Consider the following 27,950-nt stretch of genomic DNA (forward strand, 5'->3'; position numbering starts at 1 on the left):
TTTATAGTTAAACTATTTTTTGTGAACGTGACGGATGTGGGTTCGATTCTTACTCAGGTAATGAAATATTTAATACTTTTATTTCCTCGCTCTAGTAACGAGATAAAAGGCGACATTAAGTCAAGACATTCAGTCAAGGCAAGTTCCGTCACTTAAGAGAAGACAATGTCTTAAAAATTCAGTGAGAATCAGGCGACTGGATTATTATAACACTAGTTTACTATATTTTCTCTGGCTATTCCTCTTTGTGCAGCATACCGCGTGGAGCTAATGTATGTTTGAAATATTATAAAATATATTTATTCTTAAATATGCGTATCATTATAATGTTTTAAAAATGTTATCCAGCCAGTCAGCACCAAATATAGTTAAATTCCGTATATATTTTTGTAGACTCTTATTTTTTAGTTTTTATTTTAAAAAATGAAAAAATAAAGTGCACTCTCATTTTAATTTTAAACTCTCTTATAAATATTTAATTTCCGAATATATTTTTTGCATGCTCATCTTTTTAAATGATTTTCATATGTTTATAAATTTCTAATCTCTTTATTTAAAAAATAAATAGATAGAATAAATATAAATGCTCATTTTAATTTCAACATATATTTTTATGGTGGCCAATTTTAAACTGTCAGCTCGAGAAAAAGTAAAACGATTCATCATTTAGTGTTTCTCACATTTACTTTAGCTGTCAGGGTTCTTGGGGTGTTCGGAGAGCAAAGACGAATTGAAATTGTTTTAAAATTGATATTAGGTACGTGATTTGTATAATATACATAAATATTAAAGACATTTTTAATATATACAATATCCTTTTTCAGCTTCACGCTGTATCCCGCATCTCATCATCTCATCTCATCTCATATCATCATAGCATCATCATCAGATGCGGCGGCTACCCACTTTCTGCTGAACTCAACGCAGCGTTTTGCATCGATGCAAAAGCGATGAAATGAAAATATTAAATATTTAATTTCCTCGAATGGGAATCGAACCCACAACCTGTCGCGTTTACAGTCACCAGTTCGTCCGATCGTTTCATCAAATAATTAAGAATCCCTTTAGTTATACTGTCCCTAAAGGATATGTATGATTTTTCTTTCCAATTTTACTTTTTATCTAGCATAAAGCAGGGTAGGGAGAGAAACCTGAAAACAAGTCAAGAAACTACGTTCTTCTTTCTTCTTACTAGAGTGGTGGAACTCAACACCACACGTGGTCCTACGAGAGGAGAATTAAAACGCTCAATTATAGCTACCTCTAAAGAGTATCTCTTAATAATTATTTTCGTATAATAATAATAATAGACATATTTTCTAGTTTGTATAGCTAGATATGCATACATTTTTATTAGCGTTTTGCCTCCCGCGATAAAGGCTCGCGCGTCCAGTTCCGCGTTAGTAAATGTTTACTCTGCAGCCAACACTACGGTATGCAGATACTCGTTAGTGAGAGTGAAATATGGTGGATTTTTAACAACGATTTGAATATTCTGGCTTTTTTAACGTACTTTCACTGAATATATACGGTTTAATATAGCACATATATAACCTTTTAAATTTTTCTTAGGATATTTTGTATGCACGTATGCAATATTTACCTCATATCTCCAGAACCGTTGAACGGATTTCCATGATTGAGGCATTGTTAGATTCCTCTTGTCTAGCCCGAGTGTTCTTAGATTTACTTTAAAATTAAAACATGGCCCCTGTTTGACGACATCGAAAAAAATTTATTTTTTTTGAATACTGCATTATAGGAATCAAATTAAATATTTATAATTTTTCAACCAATTAAATCTTTACCCGTTTAAACCGACTTTTAATCCCAACAAACTATAGAAATAGTTTATTTATTTTTAGTTTTTGTTTTTGATAATTTTCTTGATTTTAATTTATTTAGTAATAAATTTGTAATGAAAATCTTTTATCATCCCTGTAAAATATCTCTGCAGCTCAAACGTCGTGATTAAACATTCAAGTGTAATCGTGACCTCTGATTCAGGCCACACATTTAAGTTGACTACTCCACTGAAGTTATAGCTTAGCTTATAGCTATACACAATATATTGCTATGTGAACCTATTATCAATGTTGGAGCTTTGGGTGTTGAACGGTGCGTGTTGAGCGGTGGAACTCAACGTAAGGATTTTTGCCTTGGTGCCAGAGTGAAATGAAAATATTGTTAAATAATAATTCATTCCCCCGAGTGAAGATCGAACCTACAACCGTTAAAGTGAAGATCGAACCTACAAGCTTTAATTTCGAGAACTTTATTATAATTCAAGCTAAGATCTAGTATGTGTAGAAAACAAAAAATATGTTACTCTGTTCCTTTCTTACCACCAATTTGGAAACCAACACCTCAGCTTGGTAACAATGCAATTATTTTCTGGAGAAAAAATAGGAGTATAGCCGTAGCATCGCTCGACATCGTGACAAGAACCTAAGTCTGCATCATAGATCAAGACTGCTTCATTAAGCTCTAGGGAACACTGGATGACTCTCTGGTAGTGTGAACGAATTATTAAAAAAATAGTTTATAAGAAAAGATAGTTAATAAAGAATTTTAGCTTCTTTGGCACGATTTTCAAATACAATTAGTGTTAAAATAAGCCATATTATAAACTACTACCAGTTTATAATATGGCTTATTTTAACACTAATTGTATTTGAAAATCGTTTATAAAAGCTTAACGCTTTTTCACGCTTTTGGTAGGCAGAGGAAACCTATTATCAAAACATTCACTTCTCCACTTTGCGAAAAAAATCGAGATTGTGAGATGATGGCGGAACTTAACGCTGCATATTTATTGATATTATTCATTACTGGATATTCATATTTTAATTTCATATAAGCAGAAAATGAAAATGAGAAGAGATAATATATCAAAATGCACGCGATGAAAGCGAACAATAGATCTAATATCTCCATGAAAGGGCATAGAAAATAGTTCCTCATTTTTCTACAATACATAATGGTTTTAATGTTCTATTCTGTGCTTAATTCTAAGTCATGCAATAATGTTTCGCTACAACATTTAAAAAAATAATGATCACTTTGGTTGACCTAGAAAATATTTATTCTTGTGTTATGAGCGTCAGTATTTTTTTGCCATTTTAAAAAGGTCGCTTGATATGGCGTTGGATCCACTACCCAGTGGAAACCAACGCCGTATGAGTCCATTGACCGGTTTTTAATTCTTTGGTACTTTAAACCCAGTCTCGGTTCAAATACTTTCGCTGGGCGGGTAACATTCATATTATAAGGGGAGATTCATCAATAATCATAATATAATATAGTAAATTATATATGTATATACCAATTATTTTACTAAGTGAAAATTGCAACAAATCTTCCCTTGTTATATGTGGGGCTATAGATAAAGTATGTGTGAGCCTAAAAAATATGTAGTATACTAAAAATTATAACAATTTCAGAGTGAGTTTATCTAAAAAGTAAATGGATTCAAGCACTTATACCGCCCACCATTTACAGCCTGGCCGCTAATTAAAAACGTTATATTTTAATGAGATAAAAAGTAAAGCAAAGGCAATTATGAGTAAGGGGTTCAACTCGAGTGTACTTAAATGATATAACTGTTAGGAAAATGGCGTGCGTAATTATATTTTCTCCTGTTGCCAGTTTAATATTAAAAAATAGATAAAGTAGAAACATTATTTAATACATTTTTAAGGAGCCTTGTTCAAGAAAGTGGCATATCGGTATAGACTATTGATATAAAATTGTCAAATAATAACGAAATAAATGATTTAGATACATTTCATAAAATAATATGAAAACTATGTACTTCTAGTGTCAAATTCGGTAAAAAAAGGAGAACGGGATGTCTCAACACTAACTGTCACAACACTTTTCTTTGTCTATCTTGCTATATGCAGAATAAAGCTTCAAACTATAAACTAACACAAATTTATTAATATTAATTATTTAATTAAATAATATGTTAATATGGTTTACACACAAAATATAGGTCTTACTTTCAAAAAGTAATGTTTTTGTGATTCATTGGTGTGTAGAAATAAGAATAATCAGATTTTGAGGGCGCAAATCTAGGTAACGTTACTTACTGTAAACAATTTACAAATTTTTCATGCCTAAAAATTAACCCTAATGTGACAATAATTTAATGTTATGGAATTTATAAATTCTAGATTGTAAATTGCCACTGAAATGAAGGCTTGCGTTGTTTTTCACAAAAACAAAACGAAATTGTTTTGTAAAATTTAAGATCAGTTCGTTTCTTAACTTCAAACAAATTTAAATACATACATATATTTAGGGGGTGAATAGAGGGGGATCTAGTGTTAGACACTGTGTTCCCTATTAAGATACTCCCGTTCATTATGCACCGCCCATTCGTCAAGACATTGCTAGTTGAGTGACAGTACTCACACTTAAGAGTAGGTTCCCTCTGCTTACCCTACACTTTACGGAATACAGTATGGATCTATAAAGTCTTATATCATCAGCTTACTCAACACTTGATGAGCGCGTATGTTTTATGCACAGCAACACTTACGTCGAGGCGTCGATGCGGAACTCTCAACGGCTGAATTTTTAATGTTTTGCATTTCTAGAGAATACTTCTGGCTTTTTGTTTAGTGACTAAATATTCACTAGCTACGAGATGGCAACCTTGACTTGAATAACTTTAAACTTATAAATAAATTCTTGAAATATTTCACGTTATATTATTAGCAACTCATCGAATCGAATGCATATTTTGCAACATTGATATGTACAGCTATTTGTTTTATATGATTTTGGGTATTGCAAATTTTAAAAAAGTAAGAAATTGTCGAAATTTTTGAGAAGAATTACTCACAAACAGTAGTTGCATTGCTTCGGTTCCATCTAAACTAGCATAAAGTTTTTAAAATCGAATTATAGTACTGTGTTTCTATTTACAACATTCAATTCTATATAATGTACGTGACAAAGAAAAGTGTATAAATTTAAAATTTTACTTATATTTTTCACATATTTCTATATAAATTGATAATATCTTGCTGTAAATGTATTAAACATTTAATAAAATACAAAAAACATAACAGTACCTGCACAAATCACAGTAAAAGGTGCAATTCTCTCGAAATTGGTAGTTGGAAGGCGCACCGGGACTCCTCTACAATTTAGTGTCGAATAGAATTGGAGATTTATAACCTCTTGAACTCTGGGAAGCGGATTCTGTATTACAGCGATTCTTATCGTTATATGGTCTTACGTGAGCGAGTTGTACATATCGTTACAAATGTATTTCCTCTGTAACGTATATTATTATTTAATGTCTGTTTTATTTTGAATTTTCTCTCCTACTTTGTTTTATTCAAAAAATATCTAATCTTAAATTACTCTGTTCACACTTTCTACCTATTTAGGTACTTATGTAACCTATGCGCTTTGTCTAAGTATACTATAAAAACTAAAATATTTTTCATTATGAATATTTATCTCTTAGCAATGATCATTTCTTTTTCTTTCAAAATCTCTGAAACAGGTTAATACTTAATTGTACGAATGCATTCCTCTGACTGCATCTATTTTGCTTTGCAGTATTTAATATTTAAGAGCTTAAATGGACTGGAAAGAAATTAAGCACAAGTCTTAGTAACGTTACATGTATTACGAGACATGAGAATATTATTGCTAATTTTACGAGCGCTTTATTTAAGATACATCATATATGAAGATTTTTGTGATAATTTATTATGAGACAAGTCCAGACAGTTTGTAGGTTCAATTGCCGCTCGCGAAAATGAAATTGTGTTTTCATTTTTTTACTGTAGTGTCGAGAGAAAGCGCGCTAATAGGCGGTGAGTTTAAAAATTGGCGTGACATTTTCCACCGAATTCTGAAGGTGCGAGCGGAGTTTCTTAACACTAGGCTCCCTCTGCCTACCCTGCTACATGCGAGATACAGTGTAAAAAAAAATTATTAAACAAATTATTAGACCCAAGGTTTTGTTTTCAATCATAACAAGTCAAATTGTGAATTTTGTTATTTCAGCCTTAATAAGTTAATCAACAAAATAACCTAATTATATTTTCATCAAACTGAAGTGTCGGTGAGTAATCACGGTCGTATTTGCTCACCAGTTAATAATATAATGAAATTTTGAAGTTTTTATCAAATGAGATAGACAATGAGTATCTTAGCGGTGATGTTGCATCTGAACGTTGCATCGCAGCGCAATGAATGGTTGCATGCGAGATGTCGATTTTTTTTCTTCCACTTTCCTCCCAAATTCAAAATGGTTATCGAGTGGCGGAACTTAACGCCACGTTTTGTCTTACCAAACAGAGAAAAAAAATTAATTCCCCAAGGTCTAAAAATCGAACCACAAACAAAAGCAACCACAGTTACAGCCACAGTTATACAAAATTTCTATTACAGATATACATATATAGAATATATATCAATAGCCCCGCCCGGTGACGCTGTCAAGACCAGTCCAGGTCAACAACAATAAAGTCCAGTCGATAAAAAAAAGAGTATCAATAGGTCCTTCACCTAGAGCAGTAGATTCCTGAAGATAAAATTATTTGATACATATACGAGTAGAACGTAAGTTTTATTCTTCTTACTTATATTTTACAAAACAAAATGTGTATTTTTGTTATATATAAAATGGTGGGCAGATAATGGATGTTACTCATAACTTTTATAAATAGCTATTTGACGTGGGATACCCTCATCATACGTCACATGAAGAATGTTTGATTTAAAATGTGATTTATCTGTTCAATTATTTTTTTAATATATTTTTACAACACCGTGCATGCAAGGATTGTGTGGAGTTCGACCGATGGTTATGGGTTCCATCTTAGTTAGTATTTTGTTTAATGATGATGTTATTTTTAAATGATTTTTTATATTAATTAATATTTTAAAATTTAAAAGTTATTTCTCTCTGACAATAAAAGTATATGATGAACGGCAAGAATATTAAACATTAAACTAAATGCAGTTATTGCATCACAGTAATTGAATCGCATAAGCTCGTTCAATTCCGCGGCCGGCGCCACTTTCCAGTACTGACAACTTTACAATTTACAATTCAATTGATTTGTATTGTTTCCTTATATAAGCTACTAGCGGACCCGGACGCGGCTACGCCTGCTTGAAATATAAGAATATAATTTCTATAGAAATATAATTTCAATCTAGATGAAATGCTAAAAGTGACTATTATATTTATTTTCATAAGGATGAATATCAAAATGACGCGGTAACGAACGCGGTCGCGTAGCGACGACGGTTGTTATTAACATGGCAGAATAAATTGCATGTCAAATTAGAAAGTATTTTAATTTTTTAGTATATATGTGTAATGTAATGTTATTTAGCCTATAGCACTTCTGAAGAATGCAGCTTTCATACAAAACAAAAACAAAGTAAATCGATCCAGTAGATCCAGAGATCTTAGCGTTCAAACAAACAAACAAACAAACTCTTCCGCTTTATTATATTAGTATAGATACCACAGACCAAAAGGTAGACGTTTCTTTGGATGTTACATAAATTTAAAATATAAGGTAACTAAAGTTTGTGGAAAGTTCATATACAGATTAGGTAAAGTTTAACTTTGTTTCTCATTAATGTTATAAAACTTTGTAAAAATAATTATTATTTAATTAATTGTACATCAACAGACTTATTATATAAAAAAATATGAAATACGCGGGATGAACATAGGTCCAAAAATATAAGCATCTTTTTTTTTTCTCTAGTTTGAGTATCGCAATTGACTAAATTGAAATGTTTTTCTTCTCGTGACAAGTTTAGTCTAATATTTGTCTTTAAAAATGAATAAATGAAAATGTATATGAAACACGAAATCCTATTGACAGTTAAAACATAATGCTTCATGAAACTGAAATGTAATTGAATTGCATCGTTACATTATTTTGCTTACCGGTCGCCGGTCGCCGCGGTGCCAGGCACGGGTTCCGCATAACCGATTTATGTTAAAATTTTATTGGTTGTATAAACGATTTTAGTTTAAATAGTTCTTTATGTTTATTAGGTGATAAAAATCTTTGTAAATATGATTCTTTATACTTTTTTAGGGTTCCGTGCATATTTCAAAGAATTAAAAACAATGTTGTAAGTGCCTATACCAAAAACTACCTATATTGCAATTATTCTCAAGATTACAATTAAACTCAAAACTATTTGTCATTTACTTTTCAAATACGTAACTTAAGTCTACTTAAGCTGTCACAAATTATGTGGCTGTAGGTATATAAAATTATATAATATTTTTTTACAACTTCAGGTTGTGTTCTGCAGATAGCAGGATTAGCAGAGGGACTTATTGTTAAGACACTCCGTCCCCCACTTTCCGTCGAATTCTGGCATTGAGTGTTGAGTGGCAGGATTCAAAGTCGCGCTTTTCTTCCGTATCAGAGCGAGCAAATGAAAATATTAAACATTTCATATTCCCGAAGGAGAATCGAATCCACAACCTGTCGCAGTGACGACTGTCACACCCGCGCCCTTGCGCCATGATACTATAATAATAATAAAATAAAGTTAATTACCAACATTAGTACGAGAGGTTATTTCATTTGTAGAACATGCCCACTGGGAGGAGTTTCCAGGGCACAGGATTGTTTAAAATAACTCATCGCACAGGAAGCCCGGTCCTCCGCAATGCTGTAAAATATTGATAACTTGCGCAAACTGCCTTCCCGTTGGAAAATAATGTTTCTATGAAATGGTGTTTATTTTTCTCGTGAGGACTTCTTCGTTTATTTATAAGTGATATCTATCTATTTTACCTATTTATTTCTGACTAGCGGACGCGCGCAGCTTCGCTTGCGTATTTAGGGGTGAATTCTAAAAAACCATGAAACACATATTCAATTAAATATTTTTAAGAGTCTAAATTTCAAATTTTATAATAATCGGTGGCGTTTTAAAGATTTTTCCATACAAACTTTCAACCCCTTATTTGCACCCTTAGGGGGTGAATTCTAAAGAACCATGAAACACATGTTCAATTAAATATTTTTAAGAGTCAAAATTACAAATTTTATAATAATCGGTGGCGTTTTAAAGATGTTTCCATACAAACTTTCAACCCCTTATTTGCACCCTTAGAGAGAGAATTCTAGAAAACGATGAAACACGTATTCAATTAAATACTTTTAAAAATCTAAATTTCAAATTTTATAAAAATCGGTGCCGATAAAATTTTTTTTCCATATAAACTTTCAACCCCTATTTCTCCCCTTTAGGGTTAAATTTTTTTAAAATCCCTTCTTAGTGGATGTCCAGATTACGAAAGTAAACATCTGTCCAAATTTCACGTTTCTACCCTCAGCGGTTACGGCGGTGCGTGCGTCTTACCTCAGTCAGTGAGGACAAGTCCTTTTATATATATAGATTATAAAGTGTGATGTCTAAGATCTTTTGTTTCCTTTACGAAAGTATTATACGCTGTATTCATCTAGCGATAAGGTACCCCGTTCCATTTCCAAATTTTTAAGGTGTAACCCCTAAACTCCCTTTATAATAAAAGTAGAAAATTTTGATCTGCCCTAACATAAAAAATTAAATTATAAATTAATTAACTAGAGAAATTTCTACAAACTAATTACAATTATGTATTTTTTAAAAAAATCAATGAGAAACACATAGAGTGCCAAAAAAAATATAGTAAAATCAAATGTAAAACAACATGTATTTCACAGGTATAACTATAAATTATTAAGTAAAATTAGGTTCCACCGAGACTTAACCGCGTAAAAAAACATTCTGCGAGTAGAGAGTAGAGAGTATCAGTCTTCAAATTTGTTTTTAGTAGGATTTCTGAAATTAATGATAAACAGTACTAAATTTTATTATTCGTGAGATAGATAGAACAGAATTCTCAGGAAATAAGAAACTATTCCTTGTCACATATAAAATAATATATCTAAGTCAGTCACAAGAATAAACATTCGCATAGTTGCATATAGAAAAGTCCTGTTCATTTCTCAACTTACAATTTTACTTGAAATGGCTGTAGAAAATGACTCGATATCAGAAGTACATTGTACATTGAAAACGTATATGAGATACAGATGTGTTTCACATTTTGCTAAAGTGCAATATTAGGTTCCAGTACGTTACGTAACCGTAGAGACGGAAAATACAGATTGATTAAAAAGTACGTGTCTGTTAATATAAAAAGAGTAACAGATATATGTATTATTTTCACAATTATTCCCGTAAAGTGGGTTCAGCAGAGGAAAATTTGTGTTAAGACACTCCGTTTCCCTCTTTCTATCCAAGTTTCCAGACGATTGTTGATCTGAGTGATAAATTGCATTATGACGCTTATCATTTGTGAAAACATTAAATTATTAGTTTTCAATAGGTGAAATTAAAGATTTAATATAATAAACTAATTCTTACACTTTCTTTTTGTGTTATTTATTTATATACTAAGATAAGTAATGAATTAAATAACACGTGAATAAATCAATCAAAAAACCTTATATGAGACAGAAAAAGGTTGTGCCTGCAACGAAGAGGACGTCTCGCGGGAAATACTGAATGTATTTGCTTGAATTTTGTTTAGTTAAAAACTGGTGATATATTTTTACTTGTATAGTAAAAGGAGTTAGGTTTATAACTATAGTCCAAGAATTCGTTTTAAATTTTTAAAAGTATATTGAATTTGAATGAAATTTACATCTCTTTTATTTTTAACCACATTCTTAGTAAAAAGAACTACATAGGTTCGTACACTGCACATAAACAAATGAAAATATATATGGGAATATATATTTCGATAAAAAATTTGCGGTATGTGCCGTAGGTAGGTCCTTATGCAGGCTGTACGTCTATTTAAGGTAAACAAAAAAAAACGTTCAATTCCATTTCCCAAAACTCCGACTATTAATTATTATTACTTAATTATTTGGATAAAAGCTTTATAAAAGATAAAATATATTATGAATTCTCGTATAAACGATATTAGAAATATTTTACTAAGCAAACTGTTATTTTGATTCTATTAGGTATTGTAGGAAAACTTATCGCCGACGTTCAGCCTTAACGTAAATAAAATTGAATATTGCGGTAAAATTTAAGTGTAAAAGTTCTCATATTGCGACATAAATCAAAAAGTTTGTCCTTTCACTTAGAATCTTCGGCCTTATATAGGTAATTTATATTTATGTTTTACTTACGCTAACACGTTTTATTACGAAGAAAATCAGTTTTACGATAAGCTAGTCAAGACACTCCTTTGCCCACTTTTTGCTAAATTTTTCGAGGCATTGCGTGTTGAGTGGCGAAACTCAACGCCGTGCTTTTTACCTTGGTGCCAGAGCGGAGAATTTAAAATATTAATAAATAATAATTGATTCCATCTTGTGCCCCTGCGCCACGAAGGCTTCGTCGGTACATTCTGCCAAGTCTTTAAAGAGAAAAATTCAAATAGTGATGCAAAACTAGCATGAAACGTGATACAGGAATACAGATCGTTTGTAAACTGTTGGTGCGACGTGACGCGAATCCTGGATGTATCGCCAATCGGACTACAAATGTACGGAATGCTTAATTCGAAACTGTCTTTCACATAAATTGATTCTTGCGGTTAACCTGACGTTTTCATTTAGACAGCTCCAACTAGGGGTAATTTTAAATTTTCATTTCAAATTATGTTTCGCATATTTTGCGGATGAGTTATTAGTTAAATAGCGTGGATAAAGCAAAGAAAATATATAATTACAAAAGTTTCAATTTGATTTCAAAATGGGTAGTTTCAAATACATTAACACACATTTATTTTTTTGTTATTCTTCTTCTTCTAACCCACATACAACGGAGAACACAGAGGGTATCTACTGTAAAGACACTCTCCGTTCCCCACCTTCCGCCTTATTTTCAAGATAATCTGTGTCGAATGATGGAAATTAAATTAATTCCCTGAATGGGAACCAAACTAACGGCCGTGGAGCCATTGACCTTCACAATTTGTATTGCAATAAAACGAAAAAAAAACCAGTAAAGATATACAACAAGAATTAAAATGAAGCTTCGTTCTGATCCGAAACGTAATCGTCTCTTGTGTTTTATTCACTGCAACCTTTATAACGGCCTCAATGCGGTATTCTTTGCGCTTGTATTTTTTAATGCGTTTGCCTTAGGTAGGTATTTTTATATAGACTTGCGCATATAGCTAGCACATTCATTATTATTTCATTAATGAGCTCAGAATCGACTTTTTATTATTTTATTACTTAAGTTCGAAGCCATGACATGATCTGACTATAAATGCTATGGTTATGGATTCGGTTCTCACCTAGGGGAATGGATTGGTAACGTGACAAAGTATAGCATTTAGTTTCATCACTCAACATGTTATATTTCTTATATATGTCGAAAATTGTATGAAGAACATAGTGTGTTAACCTGTTAACACTAGCCTAATATGTGCAGGATGTAATGTAAAGCTCAACAAACAATATAGGCCCAACTGCCATTACTCTTATCAATAAGGTCAGTTGACAATTTTATTTCTAGGAACCTAAAAACTAAGACTATTTACCAATAATGATAATATTATAATGAAAACGCGAAATGTCTTGAGCTATTATATTTAAATGTCTATAAAGAGTATAAATAAATGTCTAGAACATCTTACCATTACAATGAAAATACAGTATTAATGGCATAAGTTTTTAAATAGTCATTATCAAGTTTTTGGCTATAAACGTCAAACGTAAAAAAAATCCAACGTTAATGGTGTGAGGCGCCTGGCACAACGGATGTAACGAGCGCAAGCTTTTCAATTACTATAGAATAACGTTGAAACATTTAGCCATACAGTACGATTGACAAGTCGTGGCCTTCCTAAAGTTAGGCTTTCTAGACTTTTGCACATTGTGCTCTTGTGAAGAGAATAAATAACATTACGAAAACATCCTATAATTTTTACGTAGCTTCATCGTGCATGCTTTTCATATAGCTTCGTGGAGGCCATGATTTGTCGACCATACTGTAGATTTCCGCTTAAATATTAGTGTAGCGGTAGGATTATTTTACATAATTGGAATTTCGATTTTCCTTGATTTGCGTAATAGATGCAGATTAAATGACACAGCTAAGATCTGATGTTTATTATTTTACTGTTAGAGTCGATTTTAAAAAAGAGAAAACATTCCACATTATCGAGAAACGTAAATAAATAGAAATAAATATTAAATAAATAAATATTATTAATTATATTATTATCAAATATTTTAATTCTTTGAGTAGGGATCGAACCCACAACCAATCGCGTTTACAGTCACATATTTGTGCCCCATGACTGGTCTCATCTCCTTAATAAATTATTATATTAATAATAATATTTTTACTTAAGAAAAAAATAATAAATGGCGTAATATAATCTACGGCGAAAGAAGTTTTCTATATATAAATTGAATTTTACTCCAGAGCTCTCGATACGAGTACGCTGGTGAACAGGAAGTCACTTCTTGTAAATTATGGATTTTATTTTTGTCTCTCATTCAAATATGACCAAAGCCCAATTAAAGCCCAATTAAAACATATAATACATGTTATAATTTAATTACTAAAAGCCATCGATTCTCAGACAAAAAAATTGGAAAATTGGGTAGTGCAAGGAGTGTTTTAAAATCCTCCTACCTAAAAACCTATCTCTCTCTCGTATGCGGAAGAACAAAGCTAAATAAAAAAAATACGAATGTTAACCGCATAGATATCCTTAGAATAGTAAGTCTAGACAAAATTGATCCCTTATAGATTTTATAATTTATTCTAAAGTGAACGTTATAGAAGAAGATGTATACTACATACAATAACTCGAAAGTTGAGCGAAACGCAGAGTTCGAAGTGACTTAACTCTAGGCCCCTAGACTCTCCCCTTCCCTAATCTATCTACTACTTAAATATATCTGAAAGAAGCTAACTAACAAAAAAAAAACACAGAAAGTAAAGAATTATGGACAATTGTCAAAATATTAGGAATAACGTTTAATAAGTAAATATATAAGGAATAACAGTAACATGTAGCAAAATAATATTTTTTGTTTTGTATTTACTACGAACATTCACAGGTGCCTTTAATATATATAATTATTTCCATATTAATTATATGTTATATTATTAATTACTTTTTTATAAAATTAAGCTGCTTTGAAATAGGTAATTTCATACTTTACCTTTTACTCAAAAGAAAGTATAACAATGGGAACATACGCAAAGTTGAATAAGGCGCATTATTCATTCACAGAGACCTTACCTTTTTACTCGGAAGTTTAAAATATCTCTTGCTTCTTCAAGAATTTCTTAGCATAACTTTAATAAAATCCGAAACTTTTTTATTCATATCGTAGACTAGTTCTAGTCATCTTTTTTATTTTTTCATCACTGTGGGAATGTAAGCCTCTACAATTTAGTTATTTAGGAAACCTAATTATATTAATAAAAATATATTAAAAAAAACATTTCATTAACTTAATATTTTTAGTCCGCTATAAAAATGGCTGCGAAGAACCTACATAATATTAAAGGGCTCAAAATGATGTTAATTAGTTAAACTATTTAATTTCACGCAATTCTACATTTTACTGTAAATTATAAATTTGTGAAATATATAAAAAAGATATTGTTTTTAATGAAATAATATTTCATAAGCTTATACAACATAGTACCTACATACTTTTGATATGTACATATATCTCCATACATATAAAGTATGCGTTTTTTAGCTTCCACATATGGCAGGGGGAACCTAGTGTTAAGACATACCTTTCCTCACGTACTGCAATATTTTTGGTAATGAGACGCGAAACTCAACCGCGCGCTTCGTCCGGGACGAGTTAATAAAAATAATTCAACTCATTAAGTGGGAATCGAGCCCACAGTTTCGACGTCGTGTTTGCTTTAGACATTGTGCTGGTGCGCGACGACGTCCCCTTACGAAGGTTCGTATATAATATTGAAGAATCACGGGTAAGCGTAGAAAGCGTAGTGATGAATCCTTTCGTTTTCAGCCTTCCACTTATCAAACATTACGAAGAACCTTGTACCTCTATTTTGTCAGATATAAAATTATTTGTTACTTTTTAAGTAAATGTTTCAGTAAATAAGCAAAAAAATATCTAAACTACTTAAAATATAAAAAAGTGCGCAATAATTATATGTGAAAAGAATACAAAAACGGAAATTTAGGTTCCACCGAGACTTGAACTCGGATCGCTGGATTCAGAGTCCAGAGTGCTAACCATTACACCATGGAACCGATGTTAAAAATAATCAAAAATGCAATTCTGTGCAGACATTGCTTTTTCTTCGTCTCTTATTAAAGCTAAAAAAGAACAGCAAAATCTAGTAATAAATACTGACACTACACTTTTCACTTATTAGTATATACTGAGTGCCAGGTAGCTAAGGCAGTACTTACGAAACTCTCTACTTTGTCTGAAGCAAAGTTCTTCTATACTTGGTTAAACGTTTTATAACATCACAATTATAAACGAGATACTACGTATAATTGATAAGAAGCATTTAAATTGTCAATTACTGTATATTTTTTGGTTAGTTATGGAATTTTCATTTTTTAAAATAAAAGATGAAAAAATATAATTAAGAAAATAGTAGAAATATTCAAAAACTTAAAACCACACTGCTAAAGTTAAAATGAAACTTTCCAGTAATCACTTGCGCTTCAAGAACTCGTAGCTAAACCTTTTAAAGCTTCAACTGGATTGCCAAAAGATAAAGGCTAATACAGTTAAGATACCTAGAGATAAAAATAGTGCAAGATTTTAACGTCACTACTTATTACAGTGTATTTTAAAAATATATGATTAAAATTTTTTTCGTTACCTAAAAACTTCATTATTCTAACTCTTTACGCCATTTTTGTTTTAACCAATTTTTTTTCGAAATCAAATTACGATTTGTCGGAGAACGGAGTATCTTAACACTAGATTCCCTCTGCCTACCCTGTTGTGTGTGGGAAACTGCGTTAACCTGAAAAAATAAATAAAACAATTCTACTAGATGTTGCCTAACCAAGCTACAAGAATTTGTTATGATTTTAAAAAGAAGAAAATAAACACATTTTCAAAGAAAAAACACTTTATTGCAAATTAGCAAGAGCAGGTATAATCTCCTCGTAAGCAGTAATGCCCTCTAAGAAGACAGAGACTTGCAGGCTCTCGTTGTGCTCGTGCAGAGCGGGGCGCGTGCGACGCATTAGAGACAGGCAGAGAGCGCCGATGTTCTCCAAGCGTAAGTACCGGGAGTCGGTACCACCGGGGAACGTGTGGACGCTTAGTGGGATGTTACTGAAAAAAATAATGGTCGTTTAATTTATATGAAATGATAGAATTAAGTATATGATAAAATTAAATATGGTTGTGGAAGGTCAGAACAATGGTACTATTTTTGTAACTATAAAATAATATATTTTTTGGAAATTTTTCATGTAAAACAGTTATATTAAAAATATAAAAATCCACCAACTGAAATTGAACCCGCAACAATTGCAGGTAGTAGCTGAAACACGTCGGAACCTGTGTTCTGTTCACGTAAAGTTCGTAGTTCATTTGTATTCAAGAAACTAACATTTGTTCCTGCTTTGTTTCTTGTTACACCTAAATTACCTTTCTTTGTAACTAAAGAAAATTCTGCGTTAGCTATATAAACACAGCTTATGCTTTATTATTTTTTCTAATGCTAGAAAAAAAATATAATAAATAACTTTATAATATTGTAACAGAATATAATAATTGAATGAACGGACAAGGACAATATTAGAAAATCGCAATTTACTTAATCAGCTTATAGCAGGCAACGTCTCAATTTCATTATTAATATTTTCTAGAGCTTAACTCTTTTCTCTACAAAGCGGGGAAGGCAGAAGAATGAAGTCACCCCGTTTCCCCACTTCAAGCCCAATTATCAAAATATTACATTTAAACGGCAATTAATTTATTTATTTCCCCATATAGGGATTGAACCCACACAAGCATCGCAATTACAGTAACACGTTGTCGCACTGGGTCACCACATATCTCTTCTCTATGTTTGTATAAAATATAGAAATAATAAATATAAAATATAATCTCACAGTTTCTCGATAGCTCCTTTGACAGCAGTCCAGTATGGATTAGAATCGTTCACAACAGTCGGTGCGGCATATTCGTCTTTTTGTTCAAACTCATATGAAACTCCGTTACCCGCTTCACGGCACCATTGCTTTATCTATGTATAATATGCAATTTTTGTAAGAAATATAGGTAATTTAAAAATATTCATTTATAAATTTTAATTGAAAATGTATTTGATTTAAATTTTAAAAAGAAAAATACATTACCATATTCTCGAATTGTTCAAAATCAACAGACAGAGCTAAGCGCAGGTCGAAACTGGCAGTAAACTTCTCTGGAATCACGTTGTTCTGAATACCGCCCTGTAAATAAACTTTGTTTAATATTAGAATAAATACTAAGTAATTCTAGTAAATACACTTGTACCTATATGAATTGCGGTTACTTTAAAATATAATTAATATTTTTGATTCTCTTCGTGCAGTGGTTAAGAACTAATTACCGACAGTCATATTGCATCAATGAATTGATAATGCAGGATTTAAATTTGCTTCTTCCCTGAATAGAGGTCACCAATGTAATATAAACGTATTGTTTTTTTAGCTTCATCCTGTATCCCTGCATATAGCATGGTAGGCAGAGGGAGCCTAGTGTTAAGACTTTCCGCAGAATTCTGGAGCCATTACATGTTGAGTCGCGGAACTCAACGCTACGCCGTACCTTGACACGAGGGCGAGGAAATGAAAATATTAAATATTTCATTTCCTCGAATAGAAATCAACTCCCACAACCTGTCGCTATAAACGTTTTTTATATAAAAATGTATTATTCTTTGTATAAACATTATTAACCATTACGGGTAGTAAGTAGTATTGCGCCTCAACGAGCGCTGTTTAGCTTTTGCATATGTAATACTGAAGTAAATAATTAACAACTCACGTAAAGTTGGGTGAGGTTAACAGATGTTACATCTCCGATAGTCAAGTTGGGGTCGTCCGCCAGCTTCTTCTTAGACTCTTGCCGGAGGTCCATAAACTTATCGATTATATATCTAATCTAAGAAATATTAATTATAAAAGATTAAATTATAAAATTTTAAACGTTTATATAAAGTACATTGTTATACCATTCGAAAGTGTAAAAAAAATACAAAAATTGACCTTTATTTAATTTCAAATAGTAGAGAAAATATAAATCAATTTTCGAAATTGTAAAAAACCTTCTTATATATTTAGATACATAAGCTCATAGTTTTTACAAAATGTTTTTTTTCTTTACATAGAATTCGCCTAATAGGCTTTAGCAGGTTTACACTCTAAACTGACGATATGTTTATAATATTCAGATTTTACACTTAGATTGGCTATAGTATGAAAATATATTTTTTATATCCGCCATATTTTAAAAGGTTTGCAGGAGAACTTTTTGTTAAGTGGTGTAACTCAATACAGCACTCTGTCTTACCAAACTGGAAAAGATCTACATATTATATTTTCAGTAACTATTCCCTTGAATTAAATTTGAATTCAAAAACAACAGTCTAACATATAATACAATATATGTATATGTTATACACTTACGATCGGTTCGAACGTTATGTAGAAATTTATTATTATGTTTTTATATCTTCTGGAAACATATTGAATAAAACAATATTTATATGTTCACACCGCTAGGGAATAAATATTATGGATATCAATGAGTTTTCCATTTTATCTATAAAATATTTATTGCTATTCCCATTTTGGTTTAAGTTAATGTGTAATAAAATAAAAATAAAAAAAAATAATGCAGGTAGCGGAACGAGTTGCCCATTAAGCTTAGCGTCTTGTGCTTAACTCGGACATCAACTTAACATATTACTTTGCTATTGTGACATTAGTTGACTATTGCTAAACGAAATAAAAATGTAGCGAACAGGTCAGATTCATTTTTTCCCGCACACAGCAGAGTAGGCAGAGGGAACCTAGTGTAACACTGTGTTTCCCACGTTCTGCCGAATTCTGGAGGCATTGCGTGTTGAGTGGCAGAACTCAACTCCGCGCTTTGCGGAGAAAATGGAAATATAAATTTAAATAAATATTTCATCTCCTCGAATGGGAATCGAACCTACAACCAGTCGGTTTTACAGTCGTTTTTTGATATTCATGATCATTAAAACAAACTAAACTTATTAAATTGATTATAAATATTTCGTTTAAAATTTTTCACACTACAAAAACGACCTAAAAATTGTTTAAATTTATTTTAAATATATAGCTAATTAATCTTTATTATACTCGTATTATAACATAATATTTTTAAAAATAATAAATAAAAAAAGTAAACTACTATATATTTAGATTACATATTTTATTTCAATTATAATAAATACGTTACAGATACAACAAACAATGAGTAACGCAACATAAAATTGTCGGTAACAGATAGAGTGAGTTCACTTGGAATTCCGCCAATATGCTAATTAAAGCGATTTACAATTTGCCACTAATAAAATGAAACTTAGCTTTATGTCAGTGAATCGTGAAATAGTAACGTTTGAAATAATGCGGCTAAAAGTTAGCGAAACATTTCCTTCTTTTTCTTTTACTTGGAAAATAAATCCAATTGTATTGGAAATAATGTTGGTACTATAAATGTAACTAAATTCTGTAGTAGTAATTAGTTTATGTTTCTTGTTTTTTTTAAATATTATATGTTCACTAAAATACACATATTGTGGCGTAGTTGAAATGGACATCAATAATTATATTTTATATTTATTTTCTATTCATACATCACAACACTACAACACTCGGGGAAATAAATTATTTTCATTTCCTAGACCTAGTAACAAGACAAAGCCCGCTGGTGAGGTCTACCACTTAACACTTAATGTCTTGAATATTAGATGGAAAGCAGTGAACGAAATATTTTAACACTAGGTTCCTTCTACCTACCCTTGTGTAAAAACAAAAAGTGGTTTTATTTCGATTATACACGAACACAAAGATAATAGCTGTCAAGTAACGAGTTTAAATGAACTATCCCCTGAGAGTAAACAACGCGGCGCGGCGGCTGGACCGCTGCCAGTGCGTTAATTAAATCGATTTATAATTTACAAACAATATTGTAATAATTACACGGTAGGCTGTAAAGTGTTTGAGCTAATGTTAGTGCTAAATAAATTTTTAATTTTGGTATATAGTCTGTGAGTTTGTTTGTTTTGTTGTGGGAATTTTATATCAAAACTTTTATTCTTGTTTAAATATATTTGGGCCGACATGGCCCGTGAATGAAAAATTTATATATAATTTATTGCTTATGCTTCACACTTAATTACTTCCAAGGCATCCTCTCACATCTGTTAAGAAGTAGGTGCATGTATAAACATTTGCCAAAAAATTTTCTGGTAGGTACTATCAATATTAGTTTATGATAAAAAAAGCTTATTAACTTACTTTATTTATAATAACGTTTAAAAATAGTTTATGATAATCCCGCGAACTTTAGAGTAGGCAGAGGGAATGTACTGTTAGGACGATAGGTTCTCTATTGGTACTTTGTATGGACGACAAAATTAACTTCATAAAATTAGTTTATAATAAAATTAACATATATTAAAAGATATTTTCTTTAAGTTGTATAGAAACATACAATCATTTGTTTTATTTGCACAAGTGATATGTTAGTAGGTACTGACCTTTTCCCCGCAGTTATCCGGAAGCAGCAGCGACCCGTGGCCGGACATGCCCGGGCATATTAAGTTTATATCTGACAGAAAGTGTTAGCATAGAATGTTGTTATAATGTACGTACCTATTCTAAAGTTTCTTAAAAGAAAATGGTGAAATTATATCTATTTTGGAAATTAAAGTAAAAGGAATCCTAATATTTTTTTTATTTTGAACATAAAATCATATTAGTTTATTATGTGTTTTGGAAGCCTCATGCATACGCATAGAGTAGACAAATGAAAAAACAATTATTACTCTGAGAGAGGATTGAACCTACAACCATTACGATTACAGTCATATTCTTTTCCACTACGTCATAATGGCTTCTCACTAAAAGAATAACCATACAAAATGTTTCAATAAACAAAATACTCACGCCATATACTTCTTTCCCCATTATAAGCTACGTATGAATCGTCAGGACTCGCCAATCCCTCGTCCAAAGCAAAACCCACGTTTAATCTCTTAAAATGATCACTTTTAACAAAAACGGCCATTCCTTGTCGTCCACCAACTTCTTCATCTAAAATGATAGAAAATATCATTTATTTTTTTTATATATTAAATATCTAAAAAATAATAATAAATAATATTTTATTAGTAATACTGCTCTACTTATTTTTATTTATTATAATTTTTTTCTAAGTTGTAGACAGTGTTAATGTAGCAGAACTTATTCGTGCGTGCCATACAGTACTTTAGTTCTCTCTTTTTTAGTCAATTAAGTTAACCAGTGTCGATTGCCACTAGTCAACAACCTAAATATTAAGCGTAAAGTAAAATACGGAGAGATTCTCTTTGCCTACCCCGCTAGCGATAAACACCATGTACCTATATAATAACTGCTGCATTCTCATTTGAACCCACGATCTGCAAGTCAAATTTACTGCGCCATACCCACAGTCCAATAGCTCTGATTTACATATGAAAGTGATATATTTTAAATCTGATTATTTTACAAAAAATAAATGACGGCCGTAAATAAAACATAAACTTGAATATAAAAATATATTCACAAAAAGCCTATACGCGAGTAAAAAGAGACGATTGCAATCGCGAATGTTACGGAAAAGCTTACATCGACTAATGGTCTATTTAATTCCGAACAAGTGGTTCTCCATTAATATTTTATTCTATGTAGCTTAAGCGATGGAAGTCAAGTGCATTGCTACAGTTAAATCACTTCATATTTTAAAGCGAAGTGCCAACTAAAGTTGTTTGAGAGCTTTGCCAAGTTTAAGTCAACATTTCCAGTAAAAACGAGTGAATTGATAAGAAATGTATCATGATAAGAGTTCGACTGTTTGATTACATTTTTTTTCAGCGTCTTGCGTTTTTCCGCATTGCAGAGTAGACAGAAAAGACAGTGTCAAAATACTCCGTTGTTTACCTTGCGCTGATATTTCGAAATATTGCGTGATGTATGAAGAGAGGTGGAACTCAATGCCGCGCTTTGCCTTGTTACTAGAGCAAGAAAATAAAAATATGAACTAATTCATTCCCTCGAGTGGGAATCGAACTAACTAACAATCGTCGTGTTAACAGTCACATGCTGTACCATGCCACCACTGCACAAGGACGCGCGACGGCCTCTCGTAGCCCGTAGCGTTTCGTCTGTATTGCAACTTTCAGTGCGATCTCAGTCTAGAACATTTGAATGGGATTTAGGAATAATCCGATTCAGTATCGAATCGCAAATTCGGGAAGAACAGAATTGCACGGAATTAAATATGTAGTCCTGATGGGACTGCCGCAGCGGGGTTGCCGTAAAAGTTGCCTGAATAAAATATACGATTGCTTCTGTGTTTGGTCATATTTTGGGAAAATGAAAACAATTGTAGCGGTAACACTGCTTGTTTGGACAGCAATTTCCGTTTTATTAGTTGAGTAAATAACAAATTTACATATAAAATGACCTATTGACATTCATTGCTGGACGCGAATGACCATTTTAAACAATATAGTAGAAGCTATAAAACTTCATTAGATACTGTTTAGATTCAAATATTGTATGATATGGTCATTTCAGCATATTTTTCAAGGATTTTTAACATTGAAATTTCAGATTGTACTTTTATTAAAAGTAAATATGTAGGTATGTCTGAAATTTCCCTGAAGTAACTTTTGTAATAGCTTTTTATCTGAGAAGAGTCTTGGAATATATTTAGAATAAAATTTACATAATACGTACATACGGTACATATATCCATTTTAGTATAATATTCATTCTACCCAACACGCTTACATTGCTGAATTTACTTTGCTTAAGACGAGGAAAACATTTTTCTACACAATAAAAATAGTCTTAACTAAACATGATAATATTATTTTATAAGTAGAAAAGTAAACTATTACTGGACTAGATGCCAACCAGTCCTAACAGTGAATGAGCGAGTTTATTGTATTTTAAGTTTTATTATTTCAAAAGTTTTATTTTCGTTGACTATTTTTTTATGCTTGTCCGCTGACTTTGCCGTTGGTCCCTTTACCACCTAACTACGTATTATTTTTCCAGAATATTAATTTTGAAGTAATTAATATATGATTAAGTATAATTTTCATATTGGTTACTATTAAAAAAAACTTTTATACTCTTAAGACCAATAAAGAGATTGAAATATTTAAATTTCAACAAATAAAAACTTACCAGGAACAAAAGTAAGAATGACTGTCCTCTTAAACCTCAGTCCCTTGTTCTTCAATCGTCTTATAGCCTCTATGTACTGTATACCAACGGATTTCATATCTTGTACGCCTCTTCCGTAAATCACACCGTCGACTATACGAGCTTCAAATGGAGGATAGGTCCAGCTTTTCTGAAGTGCAATTAAAACTATTGTTAACTAAATTTAAAATTAATTGTACTGTTTGGTATAGTAATTTAATTTATTCAAATTAGTTTTTTCACTTTCATGCTTTAATCCATATATGGTAGAGTAGGGACAGAGAACCTAGTGTCATGGGTCTCCGTTTCCCGTTTAGACCAAATTCGAAATATTACGTTTAGAGCAGCGGAACCCAACACAGCTCACGCCGCGCCTCTTAAGTACTATTCATTTCTTCGAGTTGGGTTCGAACCCACAATCAACGCGTTTGCTGTCAGACGCTGACCATTGTGCCAAGATATACCTATTAAAATTTTTAATAAGAAGTCTTTTATTTTTATTCCCTCAACAAATTGACGTTCCGTGCTTGCTTTATGTAATACTAAAACCATTGAAACACCAATAATGTATCCAAAGCGGGACAAAGGATTTTAGCATAGGTTAGATAGGATATTAGTTTTAAGGTCGTGATCCAGATATGGTATAAGTTCAATAGAAATTGTAAATTTTTATACATATTTAACTTATTGTTATCATATATTTTATATTATTTATGTTGATTATTAATATTATTTATACAATGAATAGCTACAATTTCGTTATTACCTAACAAGCAAAATTAAAAGAAAATCTGACATTACGTCAATATAACTACAATTATACCGAAACATAAAGGACATTGTTTTAAACTTCACTCATTCAAGACACTCTTTTCTCTGTTTTGTAGCGGTACTCAACGCAAAAAGAAGGACTGTCACAGATGATTTTTTTTTAAATTATATATAATTCGCATTTATCTGTTCAAAGTGTGTACACATCTATTTACATAAAAACGTCTGAGCTGATTTTACCTAACTATTTTTTTAGAAAAAAATTTTGAAGTTATTAATTTCAATAAAATCATATACATGTGCGTGCTCCAGCGTAGCTTTGTTAGCTTAAGCTATTTAGATATTATAAATTGTTGGCATACCAAATAATATAGGTCAAATGTACCTATCACACCCACATATGAATATAACCACAAACATTCCGAAATTACTATGATATAGAAAATTATATGACAATTATGTATAACAGTTCATATTTCTAATGTCTAAATACCATAGTGAGTATTTTTTTAAGACATAAAGGTTCAAAAATTGACGCCATTTTATAGAAAAATATACTACAGAATTAAATTGTAAAATAAATTATAAAAGGCAATTTAATGTTTTTATAAACTATAATTTAATCTAGTATTGAAAAAAAATTACACTATATTATAAAAAGTATCTTTAGACTGACTTTGCAAAATAGAAGTTATTTTTATCGAAATGTTTAACACTATTCTTTACTATATGCACGCGACACCGAAAAGGTATTCACACGCAAAAACGCTTGTGACATGTGCTAAATTTTCTCAGGCCATAATATTTATAGAAAGGTAAATGATTTGTTTTTCACGCTTTTCGAGGGTTAACACTACTATAATTTAAATACTGCGGGAAATATTTTTGTATGATAAAAAAATAGTTTTTGAAGTGAATTTCGACGTACATAAACGTCCGGCAGCCTTACTAATTTATAGTAAAAATGTTACCTTACGCTATTAACATAATAAATAAATTCAAAGCCGTTGAGTTCTGTTAACGGAAATTAAAGAATAGGTAGTTACCACACACTAGGTTCCCCATGCTTACCCCACAATGTGGAAAAAAGCACCTTACCTCGAACACTGGAACGACGTCCATATGAGAATTTAGTAATATACTCGGCAGCGAGGGCTCAAGTCCTTCCCAAATCATCACCAGCACTGGTTTCTTTGGCAACGCCTCATATACTTGATAAGAGAGACCGAGGTCGTTGGCTTGTCCTTTGAGATACGCAATGCACTCATCTGTGAAACGATATTCATTCAGGAATTTTAGCTTCAAGCTTAGATGATTACTTTCGCTTTGGCTTGCATACATGTTAACATTACTCTGCCTCTCTCTCTCTCTCTTTTACTACTATCAAATTGTGGGATGCTTAATATTAATAAATATAAAAATAAGAAGCAAATAAATATTATACATTTCTTCATTAGCAAAAATTAAGGGTCCATAGAAGTCATTTTTCCCATATTAGGTATTAAGTTCATGAAATTGAAGCATGAACGAATCCGTCGTAGCGCAGTGCTACCTATCTGAAACGCGACTGTAGTATCTAGTGGGGGAATATTGTACTTCAATATTTTCATTTCCTTGCTCGGATAGACAAACCGTGGTTAAATTTCGGCACTCAACACACAATGTCTTGAAAATCTTACACAGAGTGGAGAACAGAGTCCTTAACAGATCACCTCTGGCTACCCTGATAAGCAGAAAATTGTGTTAGGCTGCTGCTAAATTGAAATATAATAAAAGCCATACATGTATCAAAAACATGCCGAAGCCCCAGTAATTAGTGACTGGACAATTTTCTCACAACGATACGAATATACATACATACATTTATAGTATATATATATAGTAAATATTTGTAGCAATACCGTAATTAATATTTACGTAGCTGCGTATCCGACGGTAAGCCCGGAGATTAGTCGCCTGAGGACCATTTCTGTCGTGTTACCGATATTGTTATTATGTGGACATCCATTATCTATTTCATATTTATAATACATTTATATATATTGTTATTGAAACATTGGTCTTAATATCCGTTCAGGGAATATCCATATGAATCAAAATGTATTCGAAATATGTTTTGTTTTATAACTTATGAGTTTATGCGTAGGAACATACTATGTGTAAATAACTAAGAGGTAAGATATTATTTAGCTACATTTTTGATATTTAAAAAATATTGAAAAATAGATTTTGCACTGTTTTGGCAGCCGATTTCAATATTTTTCATGTATAAGGCATAAATATATAAATAGCTATGTTATCTTTTCAACTGGAAAATATTTAGAACATTTCATAACGAAATCAATGAAAATAATTCACATGGGTACCTTGCAAGCACTAAGTTTTTTACCTGTAGAGCAGCCGACAAGGCCATCGTAGTACATTGGCACAGCGTCTGTCTGCAAACGCGATATTTGCGGGTAATCCCACTCGGGAAACGTTTTTTTATTTCTTCGGTCGGAGGAGTCACACAGAGCGGAAATTGAGATTGGAGTGTCCTAACACTAAAATTTCTCTGCCTACTAAACTAAATGCGGAATATAGCCCAAAGTTATAAAACTTTGCCGCTGTCTAAATCCGAAGCCAAATTATGCAGTAACCGTTGTAATCTAAGAGCTTAGGTAAAGTAACCTAAATTGTTTTGAGAGATCAAGGCATATATATACATATTCAATATTCATGAAGTCAGTAGTTCTGATACTCGGTCTGTGCGTGTCAATAGATAACTTTGTAGATTGGTAACCGCAGGATCGATAACGTTCATCATATAGGGTATAATAAGAACAAAGCATTGTGGTTTATATATGAGTATCTACTTATATATGTTTATATGTAGGTACCTTGACCTTACCTCACAGCAGTAAAGCAGGGTATGTTGAGAGAATTACAAACTTTCGTTTTCCACTTTCCGTCTAATTTTCGAAACATTCTGTCACTTAAATGGCGGTTGTTAACGCCACGCCACAGATATTCATTTTTTATGGAAAGAGACAAACAAGCGTACGGGTCACCTAATTTTTAGTGGTTAACGCGTAAACATGTGCGTTCTTGGGGTTGAATTGAATCAAATTCCTTTCATCTCATGAGGAAACATTCCCGAGGGATGCATCAACAAAAGACACAAGTTTATTTCAGCACTGGTCGACGTTTTCCCGAGAAAGGCTTGCACAGCCGGAGTATACAGCGTCCGTTGTGCTATCATCGGCATAGCAATAAATGCTAGAATCCTCTAACAACATGTTATTGATATGCAGAAGAAACAGCATAGTTTACAGCACGCAGCCTTGAGGAGCGCCAGCGATCAAGGGTATGATAGATTTTTGAATTCAAAAGAAATAATATTTCGGTCTTATTAAGCAAGAGTAACGTCTTTTATCTAGAGAATAGAAGAACTTCCATTTTAGAATAGAAGATCGATAGGTCTTTAAGAACTTTTCGTCTATTATAAGTAAAAATATATAAAAACGTACCGTAATCAACGTTGGGATGAACAGTTCGTATCCTAAGATAGTCCTGGAGGTTCTTCACTGCGGGATTGTTTTCATAGTCCGTCATGTTTGTATGTCGACAGATTCGTTAGCAAACTCAAATAAAATATGACTAAATTGGCGCGTAGTAAAACATTTTATATTCTTATGTGAAACCGCAA

General features: G+C 31.8%; 1 protein-coding gene and 1 non-coding gene across 2 annotated transcripts; both read right to left on the minus strand.

The window, feature by feature from the left end:
- Nucleotides 1-15,223: 15,223 nt before the first annotated feature.
- TRNAQ-CUG (transfer RNA glutamine (anticodon CUG)) lies at nt 15,224-15,295 on the minus strand. The gene has a single exon. It is a non-coding gene; the product is annotated as a tRNA-Gln (tRNA).
- Nucleotides 15,296-16,119: 824 nt separating this feature from the next.
- Nucleotides 16,120-27,916, minus strand: LOC146529459 (aminoacylase-1-like). Its single transcript, XM_085202180.1, has 9 exons — nt 27,772-27,916; nt 25,361-25,530; nt 23,474-23,642; nt 21,203-21,349; nt 20,794-20,864; nt 18,051-18,167; nt 17,378-17,473; nt 17,132-17,265; nt 16,120-16,346 (listed from the first exon to the last, which is right to left on the minus strand). The coding sequence occupies exons 1-9, from the start codon at nt 27,854-27,856 to the stop codon at nt 16,139-16,141; spliced, it is 1,197 nt and encodes a 398-aa protein (XP_085058306.1). The 5' UTR covers nt 27,857-27,916; the 3' UTR covers nt 16,120-16,138.
- Between the last annotated feature and the right edge of the window lie 34 nt (nt 27,917-27,950).

This window comes from Heliconius melpomene, chromosome 18 (assembly GCF_056956725.1).
Source record: "Heliconius melpomene rosina isolate 202511_hmr_F chromosome 18, ASM5695672v1, whole genome shotgun sequence".
Classification (NCBI taxonomy): domain Eukaryota; kingdom Metazoa; phylum Arthropoda; class Insecta; order Lepidoptera; family Nymphalidae; genus Heliconius; species Heliconius melpomene.

Coding starts and splice junctions, on each gene's coding strand:
- LOC146529459 (XM_085202180.1), bottom strand. CDS start 27,856: ATGACGGACTATGAAAACAATCCCGCAGTGAAGAACCTCCAGGACTAT. Junction 20,865..21,202: donor TGGGGAAAGAAGTATATGGC/GTGAGTATTTTG, acceptor ACTTTCTGTCAG/ATATAAACTTAATATGCCCG. Junction 17,474..18,050: donor TTAACCTCACCCAACTTTAC/GTGAGTTGTTAA, acceptor GTTTATTTACAG/GGCGGTATTCAGAACAACGT.